The following is a 15362-nucleotide window of genomic DNA, read 5'->3' as shown; positions in this document are numbered from 1 at the left end:
ACTTTAAAGTTTATTTTGTCATTATTAGAAAGTTCACGCAAGTCTGCTTAAGTGTGTTAAGAAAGTCATGAAAGTGTTTCTCTTTAAGTCACTTAAGTGGCCTTTTACTCCATTAATTTATTATCTGCAAGTACATCTGTTTATAAGAATGTTCTTTTAAGATTTGAAGTACTCTACATGTGCAGATTCAATATAATTAAGCACACTTCTTTTTGACGAGGCATAATAAGCTGTTTAATGGCAGGTTCCCCAATATAGACTTATATATGAGGTATAAGGTAAACTGAACAGACATTAGCTTTCAAAATTGGAAAAAATATGATGAGAGATTATTGATATGGGAGGAATGCAAACTGTATTTGTCCCAGACACAGATGTATTGACTGTCAGTGAGTGATTATAGAGTTGTGGTGGTGTCACTAGTTCACCACTAGAGGGCAGCTCTGGATGAGAGAAACACACCAGTCTCCTGGATCTACACTGAGATGTGTTTCTGTGTCTCTCTGTGGTCTGCACACTTATATTAGTTCAGCAGTGACCAGATGTTGTGTATGTGTGTGTATGTGTGTGTGTGTGTGTGTGTGAGTGTGTGTGTTAATGAATGCTATTCTATGCCTGTCTACAGAAAGTTGCATGTAATTCCCAGCATGCTTTAGTCACACACTTGCACAGTTTCTCTCTGTTCAGTTCATCACAGTTAGACAATCTATCGTCAGCCAGTTAATTGCTGGATGTGATTTCTCTTCTCTAGACAGAAAGAGAAAGAAAGCAGGTCCAGCCGAACACGCAGCGAGTGCAGCACAATAACGTGTTTATTCTGGATCTGCTGAAGCACTGCTGTGTTTCTCCTCACAGCCTCATGATTGTGACGATCCGTGGAGCATCTGAACAGCTGGACACGGCTGGACAGAGACACAGAAACCCTCTGACCCTCCACAATAAACGCCTTTCATGGCTGACATTTGGCAGGCATTAATAATACATGTGAATCTGTGCTGGAGGAGCAGAGAACGAGCTGCGGTCAGTAACAGAGCACTGAAACCAGCCCATGTGTTACACGTCTAAATACCAGTCTGCCTTTTCTGATCTAATGCTTTTTATCTCTTACAGAATCACCTGATCATGAGCTCATGAGTTTCAGTTTGTTCTTCTTTTGCTGCATGAGTTTGTGTAAAACCTGACGATCATGTCATGATCTGAGAGCGTCTTCAGCTTTAACAGATCAGGATCTTCTGGACATAACACACACATGATCAACGTCACACGTGTGCTGATCTGATTACTGACAGTGTAATGTATGTATGTGTGTATATACAGTATGTTATGATTGTCCATGTTGAAGCAGCACAGAAATGCTCTTCTCAGCTCATCAGTGAAGTCGAGTGAAGAGTGAAGTCTAAAAGCTTGACGAACACGAGACATTAGACTAATTAGTGTGAGAGAAGTGGATTGTTTCCTGGTCTGAGGCTCACGTGTGATGATGGAGAGTGGATGGTGATGTGATTACAGACTGAGACACACACTGATGTTAGCAGAAACAAACCTAAAGTCTGATCAGATCCAGCTCATTTCTCACATGCTTTCACAGATCATTCAATATATACAGTACATAAACACGGGAATGAGACTACAACAGATGGAGATCAAGAATGTGTACAAGCTAGATATGAAACAAAAAAAGAGAAAACATGTTTATGTCAATCAGTCCGGTCATGTGTTTTTATTTTATAACCGATTTCTGGAGAACTGATTTCATCACACGGTTCTGCTTTCACATTGAGATACACACACACACACACACACACACACGCACACACACACACACACACACACACAGTCACACAGTCACACACACACACACACACACACACAAACAAAAACACACACACACACACACACACACACACCACACCTCACAGTTTCAGGGTGAGATCATCAGATCAGTGTGCGGCCCATTTTCTTTTTACAATTTAAATAAATTTGAGAAATAGTTAGACAACAATTACTTTAAAACAATGGCTTTTTTATTTTTAATTTAGTTTAACTTTAGTGTTTATATATATATATATAAAATTGAAACAAAAATGAATAAAAACTGTGACATAAAAAAACCCGACTCCAAATGACAAAAACACACAACAAAATTGCAAAAATTTTAAGTAAAAATAAAAGCAAGATGTAAATTATATATATAAAAAATACAAATAAAGAACTCCATAAGTATCTAAAATATGACTGATTTGATCTCCACTGACTTATTGTCTGACTTACAAGGAGTATTTTATATAGGGCATATTGTTATGCTTTACAGTATTTTTATTATTTATTTATTTTATTGTTTTTATTAAGTTTTTATATTTTTATGATTTTCAATTCAAATAAATATTAGATTTGACAATAAAAAGAGACAATCAAACCCTAAAAGCCTCTGGTTGAGCGGACGAGGCCTGCGGTGGAGTCAAAATGCTGAAACATCAGCGCTGTTACCTGTGTCTGTAATTGACAAACTCAATCAACTTCTTCATCGTACGATCAACGTTTAATGAAGCTTGGTTGTTTTATTTAGAAAGCATGTTGTTTTACACTTGTTTCCTGATGTGAATCGTTTCCTAAATTGACGTGCTTTTTTAAACACAATGGAAGTCACTGGAAAGTTTTCTGAGAGCCAGACTCTAATTTAAGCTCAGTGTTGGATTACACAGTCGATCACTCCAACACAAAGTCATGGAGTCTAATGTAAGACACAAATTCAGTTCAGCCGTCTCGACTTCCTGCACGCTCCAGAGATTCATCTCCTGCTTTACACACTTACACTCATAAAACACTGATTCTCTTTCATGATCCTCTGCATCTCTTGTTTACAATAACATCAGCTGTAGTTTTTCCACAGAAGATCATTTTATAAATTCCAGCAGGTTTCCAGTGAAGCTGCTCTGCCTGTTTCTTCTTGTAGATCATTATGAATCTTGTGACAGTGAGAGAAAAGAGAAGGAAGTGGCCCGAGTCACATTAGCCTCCGGTGCATTTTACCTGCAGACGTCTGCCAAGTTTCAAGGGTGTTTTCTCTCTTTTCTCTAATGAACTCCAGTGGTTAGGTAGAATCTGCCCTTTGTTAGAGGCCTGATTGAATAAAGCTCGAGATGACTATAATTAGACTAGTGTAACAATCACAATCACAATCAAATCTTTAGAATATGTGCAAAAACAGCAATGAGAACAAACTCAACCCGACAAACAAAAAGTGTCAGAATGAACCCAATCTATCAGACATCATCTCTTTATTCTGCCCTTGTGCAACAGCATCTAATTATAAACAACAGGATTCTGTAGATCTGTGTAAAAATATAGGGGATTTTTTACAGTCACATGTTCCATTTCAAAAACATTTTTTGGTTCCCCAAAGAACCTTCTATGGAACAGTTCTTAAAATAACTGCTTCTGAAAACACTTCAAACAGCATCATTTTGGGTTACACTTCATTTCTATAATCCACTTTAGACATTCTTCTAACTATAAGTAACTTTATAACTACAGGTCAACTATCTCTCAGAGCAGACTAGGGTTAGGGTTAGTTGACCAAGGAAGTGTCAGGAGATATGACGCAGACAGTGAGTCTACTAGTACTACACTAGTTCTCTAGTTGACATGTAGTTTCAAAGTTACTTACTGTAAGTAGAATGTGTAAAGTGGATTACCGAAAATAAAGTGTTACCTCATTTTGTTCCCGTCTTCAGGCACATGCCCGGGATCTGCCCTTTCACATGCTGCATGGACACTTTCACATGTCTGAGGATCTCAAAAGCAGAAGTTGGCATGGACGGGAGAACTTCTGTAGTGGTGAAACACGTCAGTTTAAGGACTGATGCTCTGTTAACGAGCTGCTGATTGGCATGAGTATCACTAGCACATCGGCTGTTTATTAGTCCTTATAACACGCATACTAATGCCTTATTCTGCATGAGCATATTTAGATCAAATCTTAATCAAACCTGTACCTTATTACCTATTCATAAGCACTAGGAGTTTATTAGGGCAAAATTCACAGTTAATAGTTCATAGTGAGAAATGATCGACTATCACAGACATGTCAAGTGTAATCTGAGTTAAGACATGCTTTGGGGCAGTAAATAATGTGAGAAACACCAGTAAACTGACTTTAGTAAATTACTGTATGTCTCTCTGTCGCTTTACATGTTACACTGCGGCTCTAGTATATCCTAATTACATTTAATTTAATTAAATATATATCCTTAATTTTTTTGTGGTCATAAAAAACAAACAAACAAACAAACAAACAAACAAACAAAAACATTTCACAGTATGTCCTATTGCATATGGTTATGTATGTGACCTAAAAATGTGAATTTAATAAGTATGAAAAGTATGAAAACACATTCAGTTGATGGTAAAACTAAACACTCATAATTTACACATTTTCCCTCTCAACAGTTTTGTTACTTAAGAGTCTTTTCCTTATGCACAGTGAGTACTTTATAAGAAGTGCACATATACACTGTATATATGTGTGTGTGTGTGTGTGTTTGTGTGAGAGAGCGTGTGTCTGTGTGTGTGTGTCTCTGTGTGTTTGTTTGTGTGTGTGTGTGTGTGTGTGTGTGTGTGTGTGTGTGTGTGACTGTGTGTGCGTGCGTGTGTGTGTGTGTGTGTTTGTTTGTGTGAGAGAGCGTGTGTCCGTGTGTGTGTGTCTCCGTGTGTGTGTGTGTGTGTCCGTGTGTGTGTGTGTGTCTGTGTGTGTGTGTGTGTCCGTGTGTGTGTGTGTGTCTCTGTGTGTGTGTGTGTGTCTGTCTGTGTGTGTGTGTGTGTGTGTGTGTGTGTGTCCTGGATCAAGGCTTTGTTTGTCCGGAGAGTGGATATGTTCCAGAGTTTAATAAGATCTTCTGGAGTCTCTGTGGAGAAGAACACCGCTTCAGCTCTTTTCCCCTAAATTGTTTAGTTTATACACTTGTCTAATTCAGAAAAAACTCTTCCTCATATTCACGTTCAAGAGCATCATGAGTTGTAAATGTTTTAGAGAAGTGAAAGTGCCCATGCCCTGTAAGTTGTTGTTTGTATCAGAGTTTGTGGAAGAAAACACTTGACTGTGTGTGTGGCCGTGATATTACAGGAGTATTAGTCTATTACAGCGGTCTCTCACGCTCTTTAGAGAAGAAAATGTTCAAATATAAAGGTGGCAAATATGAATCGTCTTGGAATGCTGCAACAACATCAACTGATCAAGCATCTCAACAGAGTATATCTATATATATAAAGCTCACGGTGGATTGATGAGGAGCGTTCAGCTCTTCGTTCCAGTTGTGTCACTGTAAGAGAACGGCTGAATTGATTTTGGCAGAGATTCTGTGTCCGGTTGCACTATTTCTTGCCAAAAACATACTTTGTGTTAATTAAGGATGTACTTGGGCATTTTATACTGTAGAATACATTTAATCACAGTACAATTAATTCATTTCTCCTGACATCAGATTGTGGCTATAAAAGCTTGGTCTCATTATCATTACACATCTCTCTCTCTATCTGTTCATCTCAGTCATTTTCTCTCTGTCTGCGTTTGATAATGTCTGGTGATGTCAGCGGTTTGTGTGTGAACGACACCTTCCCATCCGCTCTGTTCTCCCTGTAACTCACACACACACACACACACACACACACACACACACACACACACATAGGTGTAATGGTTTTTATACTGTAGAAACTGTATATTCTATGGCCCTTCACCAACCCTACACCTAACCCTAACCCTCACAGGAAACTTTGTGCATTTTTTGATTTTCAAAAAACTTAATTCTGTGTAATTTATTAGTGTAAGTAGCTTCATTATTCACTATACATACACTATACTGCAGAAGCACTGAGAGAAATATGCGATTCAGAACATCTTCCTAGTGTTGTTTGCCAATAAAACAAACGTCCACAGAAAGCAGATTTCTGTGTGAATATCTGCCGTTGCACAGCTCTGAGTGAAGGTATTATTCTCATTCATCTAAGTGTTCTCAGAGGAGCTGAGGGCTGGGCTCTGCTTGTGAAATACAGCTGTTTCTTATAAATCTCTGACTACAGTCTAATGCTTAAGATTAGTACCAAAAATGCTTGATGTTTCAATCGGGGAAATTGCTAAACTAAGGCGCCTCTCAGTTTATTGTCCTGTTTGTAAGCCTACACAGTGTACAGCGAGTAACTTCACAAAAGAAGCGTGCATGAACTAGAAACTACATGCATGTGTTATACTGCAACAAACAACAGACCGACATGACAGCTGTATTAATCACACACAGTAGCTGATGTTGGGTTCAAACATATTCTTGTGCGATAAGGCAATAATCACACTCTATTCATATAGATGGTGTTCACATCGATAGCTGTGATAGCAAGTTGATTAAACTGATTGTAATCATGCAGATACAGGCACAAACAACATTTAACACACTCACACATACACTCAAAAAAATTAAATGTTGAAACAATAATTTAGTTAATTGTACAAAAGAAGTTTAAGTAAACTTAACTTAACAAACCTTAGTAGAGTCAACAAACAACACTTGAGTTAATTGTACATGAAAATTATAATTAATGATACCAAAAAAATTGAATAATGCCACTTCAGAAACACCACCCCCTTTAATTAGGATTTAATAAGTCCACAACACCGAACCAACCATTCAATCTGAGTTCAGCTGCTCAATTAAACTCTACATATAGAACTTCTTTTAAATATAGTTTAGCAAATAAATCACAAACATGTATGAAACACAACATTCCATTTCCCTCCATTTATTTTATTGTATGTATACTTCTTTCTAAAATATATCAGAACAAGTTCATTAATTGAAACTTGATCATTTATTACTCACGTACCTATTTAATGGTGCTACCCTTCTGCAAGAGGGTGACAGAACAACAATTACCCATAATACACTGCAAAATCCTCAGCCAATGAGATTCAAGTCTGTGTTGATTTTATTAATCTGTTACTTTTATGCAACAATGATATTATGTTGGCTGAACAAATAATTTTTAAGTAAAGCTGACAATTTTTGTTGAATGAACTAGACTTAATTAAGTTCACAATGTTAAATAATTTTTTTTTAAGTAATCACAACATGAACAGATTAAGTAAAATTGGCAAAAGTGAAAGTACATTTTTTGAGTGTATATGAAAACTGTTAAAAAATTAAATAAATAAACAAAAAGCTGATCGCTAAGTTATGTCTCCATCAGATCATCACGAGCCGTCATGATATATCATTTTGTCAAGATGAATTTTGTCCCGTTTCATTTATTCGTAAACATTGACACGTGCAAACAAAGAGAGATCAGTGCGCCCACGTCCAGGTGTGGGTTAACAGGGTATAGTCTTAAACATCTTGCTTGGATTTGCAGCACCATCATTATAATGAGTGAGAAGTATTCAGCTCTTATCAGGGCTTCACTGCACTGAATGAAGTGAGCATCATGCATGAGCTTATGAACAGTTAAACCTGTTTTTGTTTTAAACATTTTTTATGGCATTCAGGTTGCCTATTTTTAACCTTGAGTGCCCTAAGCTAATTTGTATACCAACCGATGATTTAATGAATGACACAATGTTCCTTCCTAGGAGCAAGGATTTCCAAGGTACAGTAGATGAGAAAATGGAATTGTAATGTTCAACAGTATAACTCTCAATGGATGCACAGTAAGGATGTCACTGCTGAGAAAAGGCACATATACTCTAGCTTTTCTAGTTCAATTGAAACCGGGACAACAAAAATCAATTGTATTCTATTTAGCTCAGTTTTGGGTCAAAATCTGCAAGTGACAACACACAGTCACAAGTTAACTGTTAAAAACAAGTGTGTTATCCAGGGCAGAAGCTTACCCTGTCCACAAAAATCATACCAAAGTGAAACTGAGCCCCGTGCTCCTCAATCGTTGTTTATTCCTGTACGAACACTTGTGTTAATAAACAGCTAAACAAAGTCAGGAGGTCTTGGAGAAGAAATACGGCTCTGGAGAAAACAGGACGCATGTAAAAATAACTTCTGAAATCATTCTCAGACTGTTGAGGAAAGCAGCGCTTTCGCTCTCTATTGTCTAATATTCCTGCAGAATTATGCCATGGTCATTTAATTCAACAGTGGAATAATTCATGGCCTGCTGAGGTTACAACTGCAGAATTTTAAGCAGTTCTAGATGAATTTAGAAATAAATGTTAGGTTTGGCAGAACAGGAGGTGTTCAAACCTGCAAAGATGATCATTTTCTGTAGATACAGTGGCATGTTCACAGTCCAGGTAAATACAGTCTTATCACAACACAAGCCAGCTAGTTTCTGTGAATGGGCTACATAGTCTCCATTATAATTAGCTAATATGTTATATGCAAGTATTAATAGCAAAGAGTACTAAACATTCAAACTATTTGTGCTACAAACCAGTGCGTTTAGAATTACGACAATACATTAAAATAATATGACAGGAAATAACAGTTTACAACATGATGGACTGTTTTGTGCCGCTAAAATAAGAGGAAGTGAATGAAACTTGAGGTCTCGCACATGTTAAAAATACAGTGGATAGGGGACAATAAATACTCATGGGAGGAACAAAACTTTGAATCAAGGGAAACAATTGCTTTGAAAAAGTTTTTCACATGATTTTTTGATAAAATAGTTCAAAATACATTTTTCGAAATGCCCAAAACATTACACGCTGGTGATGCCTGCTGGACCACATGGTGTAAATGCATATCATACATGAATAAAAACATATTTGCAATCAACAAATGGTCATCAAATCAAATATTATTAAATCAAAAGTGTCTGTATATTACAGGACTTGTTTTATATGTTTAATGGAGGGCTTGAATAATCAAGCTCTTCCTTCAATTCTGTCTTTTTAGCATCGAAATTTGTAATTTAAATGTCTACAAATTAACTCAATGTATCCCAGATCAGCTGTAGACGCTGGTTCATGCGTTCACGGAGATCATCGCCCTCTAGTGGAGAAACACTGAAACGTTGAATCGTCTCGAACACTCGTTTACTGAAGTCACGTGACTTTGGCAGTTCGATACGCGCTCCGAATCACTCGAAGCTAATGATTTGCAAAGGTTTCGAAAGCATATTCATCACTTATTATCCACAGTCAGGATTAAAAACGGTCCCGTGTTCACACTCTGCAGCCGAACTCACTGCGGATTGATCTGCTGTGTGAATGAACGCCGTCCTGTGTCACGCAGACGTTCATGTGTGTTTTCGGAGACTGGTCATGGGAAGGTTTCAGCTGCGTTTGATGGATAAACCGGCCCAACTCGAGTCACTTTGTTCATCTTTAACATGTACTTTCATCCCTGTAACTGAATATGATCCAGCCTATCACGAAAAAACAAAGAAAGTTAATAAATGACTCGTTCAGAGTGACTCGAATACTGTATTTAGGCTGTGATGTGAACGCGTTATTTAACACACTCTAAAAATAAACTCTGTCTATAAGATGTCAGTTTTACATACATTCGAAATCATAAACATCTTAAAGACATCTAGTAAGCATCTATTTGTCTTCTGATAGGAAACGTCCTATAGATGTATTGCAGACGAGTAAACGCTCTAACAAACACATCTCACAGATGTAATGTAGACGTCAACTAGAGTCTCTGATGTGTGTGTGTAATCATTTAACCCATTCGCTGGGTCTGTGCACACTTCACCAGTGCTGGGCTGTTTAAACCCAGCAGATTTGAGAGCGTATGGTTATCAGTTCCAAACAATGACAATGTGAACTTACATAACTCAAAACTTAACTTAAAGTGTTTAACTCTGAGGCCTGAACAGACGAACCATCAGCTCTTAACAAGGCTCTAAATAAAAGCCATTTTGCTTTGAGCAGCACAATGCATAAATCCTATTGATCTAAAGAAATGCTGTAGAAATGGGACTAAAACTGGTGATATTGACTGATAGATGAGAATCTGTCTTCCAGTATACCTGATGGATATGAAGGCAGATAACAAGCCATTTTTCAGTGTTCTTCTCTGGATGGTAATTGACCCTGTTTCTTTCAATACTATATCAAACTCCTAGCCATCATTCAGTCTGTGGCTGGACAGTGCAGCACAGTGCTTGCAAGAAAATAAATAATTGCCTTGACCCTCTGGACGACCCGTTCCTCTCATACGAATGTAAAGCTTTGTTCCTAGCGTTTCGCTCTCTCTCCTCATTCTCCACCCTTCTCCTCAGTGCTTCACACAGGGCCGTGACAGGAGATGGAGGAGGAGTGACTGGCACAGCGCGCTGATTTTCGTGCCTCGGCAGGCCTGACGGAGTCTGCATGGCATTGTCAGGCCCTTTCCTTCCTTCAAACACAGTGAAAGTGCACAGCGGCAAACAGAAGCAGAGGCATGCAGAAGCACGCTTGCTGACTGCTGTATTAGTGCATTGACACACACACACACACACACCTTTACAAAGAGATCCAATGACACAGGTGGCTCATTATAGTCGGCAGGCACAAATCTTGATAATGCTTGACTGTTGTAATTCACGAGAACATTTCATCACATTTCTAAGTACACAGCGCTAAATAAATAGAATGCATGAATCAACAATCTGTCATAACAGGAACAACAATGCCAAAAGCCATACGTCCAGATGCAACCAAACCAAAATGGCGTTTGAGATAGTTTTGTTCAGTTAAGATTCTTGAACAGAACAGAACTGTTCAAAAGTGAAGGAAAGCCCCTAGTTTTGCGGCGGCCAAGCAACAGCAGCTTGCATTCTTATAGATCTGAACACATCCCATCCAGTCAGAGTCCGATACCGGATCTTTTAGAAGATCTCAGAGACCCAGCCTGCGATATAAGTTCCCGGGCTGTTTGCCAAGCATGTCCGGCATCAGTAACCATTCTGCTTTTGTTCGCCTCACAAAGAGTGGCTAGGAGAAGTCTGGGAGGAAAAGAAAATGCAGCTTTATTTATTCCTCCCTCATTCCTCTTCCTGTCTTGTTCTTTCCTGTGAGAAGGACAAAGAGCCGCGGCGCTCGGGGAAAAGAACAGGGAACTGTGTGCAATGTGACTCCGGCGCCGCTATTGGCTTGAACCAGATGGGTGTGAAGAGACCAAAGAAAGACAGGACAGTAGATAGAAGAAAAGACCGAGAAATGAAGCGAAATGTAGAGTAAGATGAACCTCTGTGGAATCAGACGGAGAGATAGTCATTTACAGCAGTTCACTAAACCTCATTCAGCAAACACTAAACTACTTCAGTCAATTGAGTGAACCAAAAAATTAATTGTTTTTAAACTAAATGATCAGGCTACACCAATAAAAAATTCTACATTTTTTATTTTTGTCTACAGCATTAAAAAAATATTATCATCATTGCTATAATGTAAGTCATTTTATTTATGATATCTATATTTCTGTTAATTGTTTATATATATGTGTGTGTGTGTGTGTGTGTGTGTGTGACCCTGGACCAAAGAGCAGTCTTAAGTGTCTGGTGTATATTATATTTGGAGCAAGAGCCAACAATACATTGTATGGGTCAAAATCGATCAATTTTCTTTTATGCCAAAACTCATTAGGATATTATGTAAAGATCATGTTTCATGAAGATATTTAGAAAATATCCTACTGTACATATATCAAAACGTAATGTTTGATTAGTAATATACATTGCTAAGAATTCATTTGAACAACTTTAAAGATGATTTTCTCAATATTTATTCTCAATATTTTTTGCTCCCTCAGATTCCAGATTTATAATAGTTGTATCTCAGACAGATACTGTCCTCCGAACAAACCACACATCACTGGAGAGATGATTTATTCAGCTTCAGATGATGTAGAAATCTCAATCAATACTTAAGAAGGTTTTGTGGTCTAGGGTCACATATGTTAATTAATATTTATATGTACATATATATTTATATAACATGTTTCATATTACACAGCCAAGTAAAAGTTTGGAGTAATTAAAAAAAAAAAGAAATCTCAGACACTGAAGACTGGAGTAATGCTGCTGAAAATTCACCTTTGATCACAGGAATAAATAGCATTTTACAATATATTCACATAGGAAACAGCTATTTTAAATTGCAATAATATTCCACAATTTTACTGTTTTTACTGTATTTTTGATCAAATAAATGCAGCCTCAGTGAGCAGAAGAGACTTCATTCAGAAACATTTAAAAATCTTAATTATTCCAAACTTTTTATGAGTATTGTTACATCTAACCGTTAAACTACACATTTTCATAAACATGATAATTAAACAAAGGTGAGAAAATAATACATGAATGCAACACTATTCTTCTGAAACCCACCATTTTGGGTAGACCTGATAATAAAGAGCAGGTAATGTAGTTTTCATCTAGTCACTGTACTCGTTATAGCTCTGAATACTACATTATAGAGAAATTCATTACAGGATTTACCGTCTATTCAAAACATGGCTATAAGAGTCCCTTCATAATTCATGGGCACACATCTTTACAGTAACAGCACAATACACATCAGTTCACAATGCTTTAAACCTACAGCTAGAGAATTAATGATGGCAAAATATCTATAGTGCATCTTAACAATTATTCACTGAGAACAGCTCAACTAAACCAGTGCTTGATATCGTTGTGTCTGTTAAAACATGGAACGGTCAGTTAGTGATTGTTCATTCAGTAAAATCACATTAGTCGAAAACATTAAAAGCAACACAGGAGTAACACTGACCAGAGTACAGTACGAGGATTTCAAATACTCGACATCTTTAAAGCATCAGTCTCAAGGAAGGAGGGTCAGTCCCGGTCGTCCCCGTTCTGGACACACTCCGGCTGGCTGTTGAGCGCCGTCTCCTCGCTCTTGGACTGCACCGGGTGATCTCCCTTCCTGATGGACTTCTTGGTGGCTCTGGACAGCCTGCGTCTGAACGTGTCTCCAGCCAGAAAGTACAGGACCGGGTCGACGCAGCTGTTGAGGCTGGCCAGGCCGCGGGTCACCTGGTACGTGGCATACACACGGTCGTTAAAGACACACATGTCCGGGCTCTGGAAGTACAGTCTCGCTCGCATGTTCAGGTTCTTCATCACGTGGAAGGGCAGGTAGGACACGGCGAACACCGTGAGCACGATGATGACCAGGTATATGGACTTCCTCCTCAGCGGAGCGTTGTCCATGTCGTTGCAGATCAGGGCTTTGACGATGCCGCCGTAGCAGCTGAAGATGATGATGAACGGGATGCAGAAGCCGAACACCGTCATGCACATGCTGTAGATGAAGTATCCCGGCAGCTCGTCTTCGGTCGTGGTGTCGTAGCACGTGGTTAAGTCCTTCTTAGGGCCGGTTCGGGAGTAGTAGAGGATGGGAGAGATGCCCACCACCACTATGAACCAGACGAGCGCCACGGTGCGAACGGCGTTCTTCTTTTTCAGCCTCCCGAGCGACTTGAGCGGATGCACGACGCCGGAGTATCTGTGCATGCTGATGCACGTGAGGAACAGGATGCTTCCGTAGAGATTCACATGGAAGATGAACCTCTGGAGTCTGCATAGGACGTCTCCAAATATCCAGTCGGTTTTGTTGAAGTAGTAGAAGATGAGGAACGGCAGCGAGAGCACGTAGCAGAAGTCGGCCAGCGCCAGGTTGAACATGTAGACGGAGATGCTGCTCCACGGCCTCATGTGGCACACGAACATCCATATGGCCAAACTGTTTCCGATGAAGCCTGTGAGGAAGACCAGGATGTAGACGATGGGGAGATAGTAAAACTGAAAGCCAGTCTTGGTTAAGGAGCATCTCGCCGTGTGATTGGAGAACTCGCTCACGTTATTCATGAGCGACGTCAGGTTACTGAACTCCGTCATGATGTCAAGAAGATCTGCACTCTACGAAAAGAAGAGAAAACGATTCACCTGTGCATTATTAACCTGTTCAGACCCAAATATGCTCCAGAGACGAGCTTTATTTCCACTCCAGTTGCCGCCAAAATTGATCATATGTTTTAATTGCTTTTTCCAATATCCAGTAGAACATTAAGACTATGTTGAAAGTTGAAATAAAATGTAACATGTTATGCATTTGGCTTGTTTCGAAATATATACAAATATTAAAAGACAGAAATGACTTAGAATTTTACATTCCATTGGGAACAGTTAAAGGTAAAACACTGTAACTGTAAAAAAAAAAAACAGTTTAGAATGTTTAAAAAAGTAATGGTGAAAAAAAAGCAAAAGATTAAAGAGCAATGATTAAAGGGACTGCGTTTATAGCAGGATCTGTGTCTGATGTCCCCTGATCAAGGCTACAGTGATGATGGATCAGGGTTTAAATCAAACGATGTGTAGAATGAGTATAACTCACATCATTTCTAACCAATTATTTGTCGTTTAATATACTATTTAGATCATATCTGTCTCGCGTCCCGTGCCATATCTTCATTTTGTTCGATTTTAAGCCACAAAGCATCAGTTACAGTAATGTTCTCAATCTGGAGACACCGTGAAACACCGGAGAGCAGACGCAGAGCAGGTAAAGTTCACAACAACCTCTGCAGCTACGGACATGAACATGAAAACAATGTAATAACGAGACATTTGTCCCCCGAGAAGCCATTTAAAAGAAGAAGAAAAAACTAAAAACATTGCGAAATCACCAAGTCCTTGGCGCGAAAGAGTAAAAGCTGACCTCACTCACCAGCCCGACGCTCGTGAAGCCCGCATTCCTCGAGCGCGTTCACCGGAACCGACAGCAGCATGGATGTGAGATCCTGCTTTCCCGCCACAGGAATGTCTGCTTCGCTACAGTTCTCGGATAAGAACGACTTTCTCTCTCACACCGATACTCACTGCGCACTCTGAACGAATTAACGAGCGAATAGCTCTATATGAACTGGCTCTTCTTTAATGATTCATATGAACCGACTCGCAAGGTGCGAGCGAATCACTGTGTGAGGAGTGAAACTATAAAGAGGTCGAGCCACAATCCGCCATGACACATGTTCAGGAGCAAATAGGAAGCACAGATAGTGTATCAATACAAGAGACAAACTCAAAAAGAATTGGGGTTAATTCAGGATAATTGGGACATTTGGGTCATTTCAGTGGAAAACATCCCTAAATGCACCCCATGAATAAACGTCAATTATATATCAATAAGCTATTTAAGTAGGCGTGTTTTGCATAGTAAAACAAATACAATAGGAATACACAAAAACAACTTAAGCTATAGAATAACAATACAAATAAAAAAAGTAAAAAATAAGCAAGAGATGAACCCTTTATTCTGAAACGTGTGTGAATGCACATTATTGCTGCTCCTAAATCATTTGTACATTTAAAATTAAATCACACTTTTTTAAAGAACTGAATCATTA

At 38.8% G+C, this 15362-nt stretch overlaps 1 protein-coding gene across 2 annotated transcripts; it reads right to left on the bottom strand.

Annotated features, from left to right (window-relative positions):
* Positions 1-11319: 11319 nt before the first annotated feature.
* p2ry1 (purinergic receptor P2Y1) lies at positions 11320-14900 on the bottom strand. 2 transcript variants are annotated; one of them, XM_052530811.1, is made up of 2 exons: positions 14675-14900; positions 11320-13875 (listed from the first exon to the last, which is right to left on the bottom strand). In XM_052530811.1, exon 2 carries the CDS (start codon positions 13852-13854, stop codon positions 12790-12792), a length of 1065 nt encoding a protein of 354 aa, XP_052386771.1. In that variant the 5' UTR covers positions 13855-13875; positions 14675-14900; the 3' UTR covers positions 11320-12789. The 2 variants fall into 2 exon arrangements, with proteins under 2 accessions (XP_052386771.1, XP_052386770.1); XM_052530810.1 differs by having other exon boundaries at positions 14684-14899.
* Between the last annotated feature and the right edge of the window lie 462 nt (positions 14901-15362).

The sequence above is a fragment of the Carassius gibelio genome, chromosome A18, assembly GCF_023724105.1.
Source record: "Carassius gibelio isolate Cgi1373 ecotype wild population from Czech Republic chromosome A18, carGib1.2-hapl.c, whole genome shotgun sequence".
NCBI classification, from domain to species: domain Eukaryota; kingdom Metazoa; phylum Chordata; class Actinopteri; order Cypriniformes; family Cyprinidae; genus Carassius; species Carassius gibelio.
This window is presented reverse-complemented; position numbering and strand designations above follow the sequence as displayed.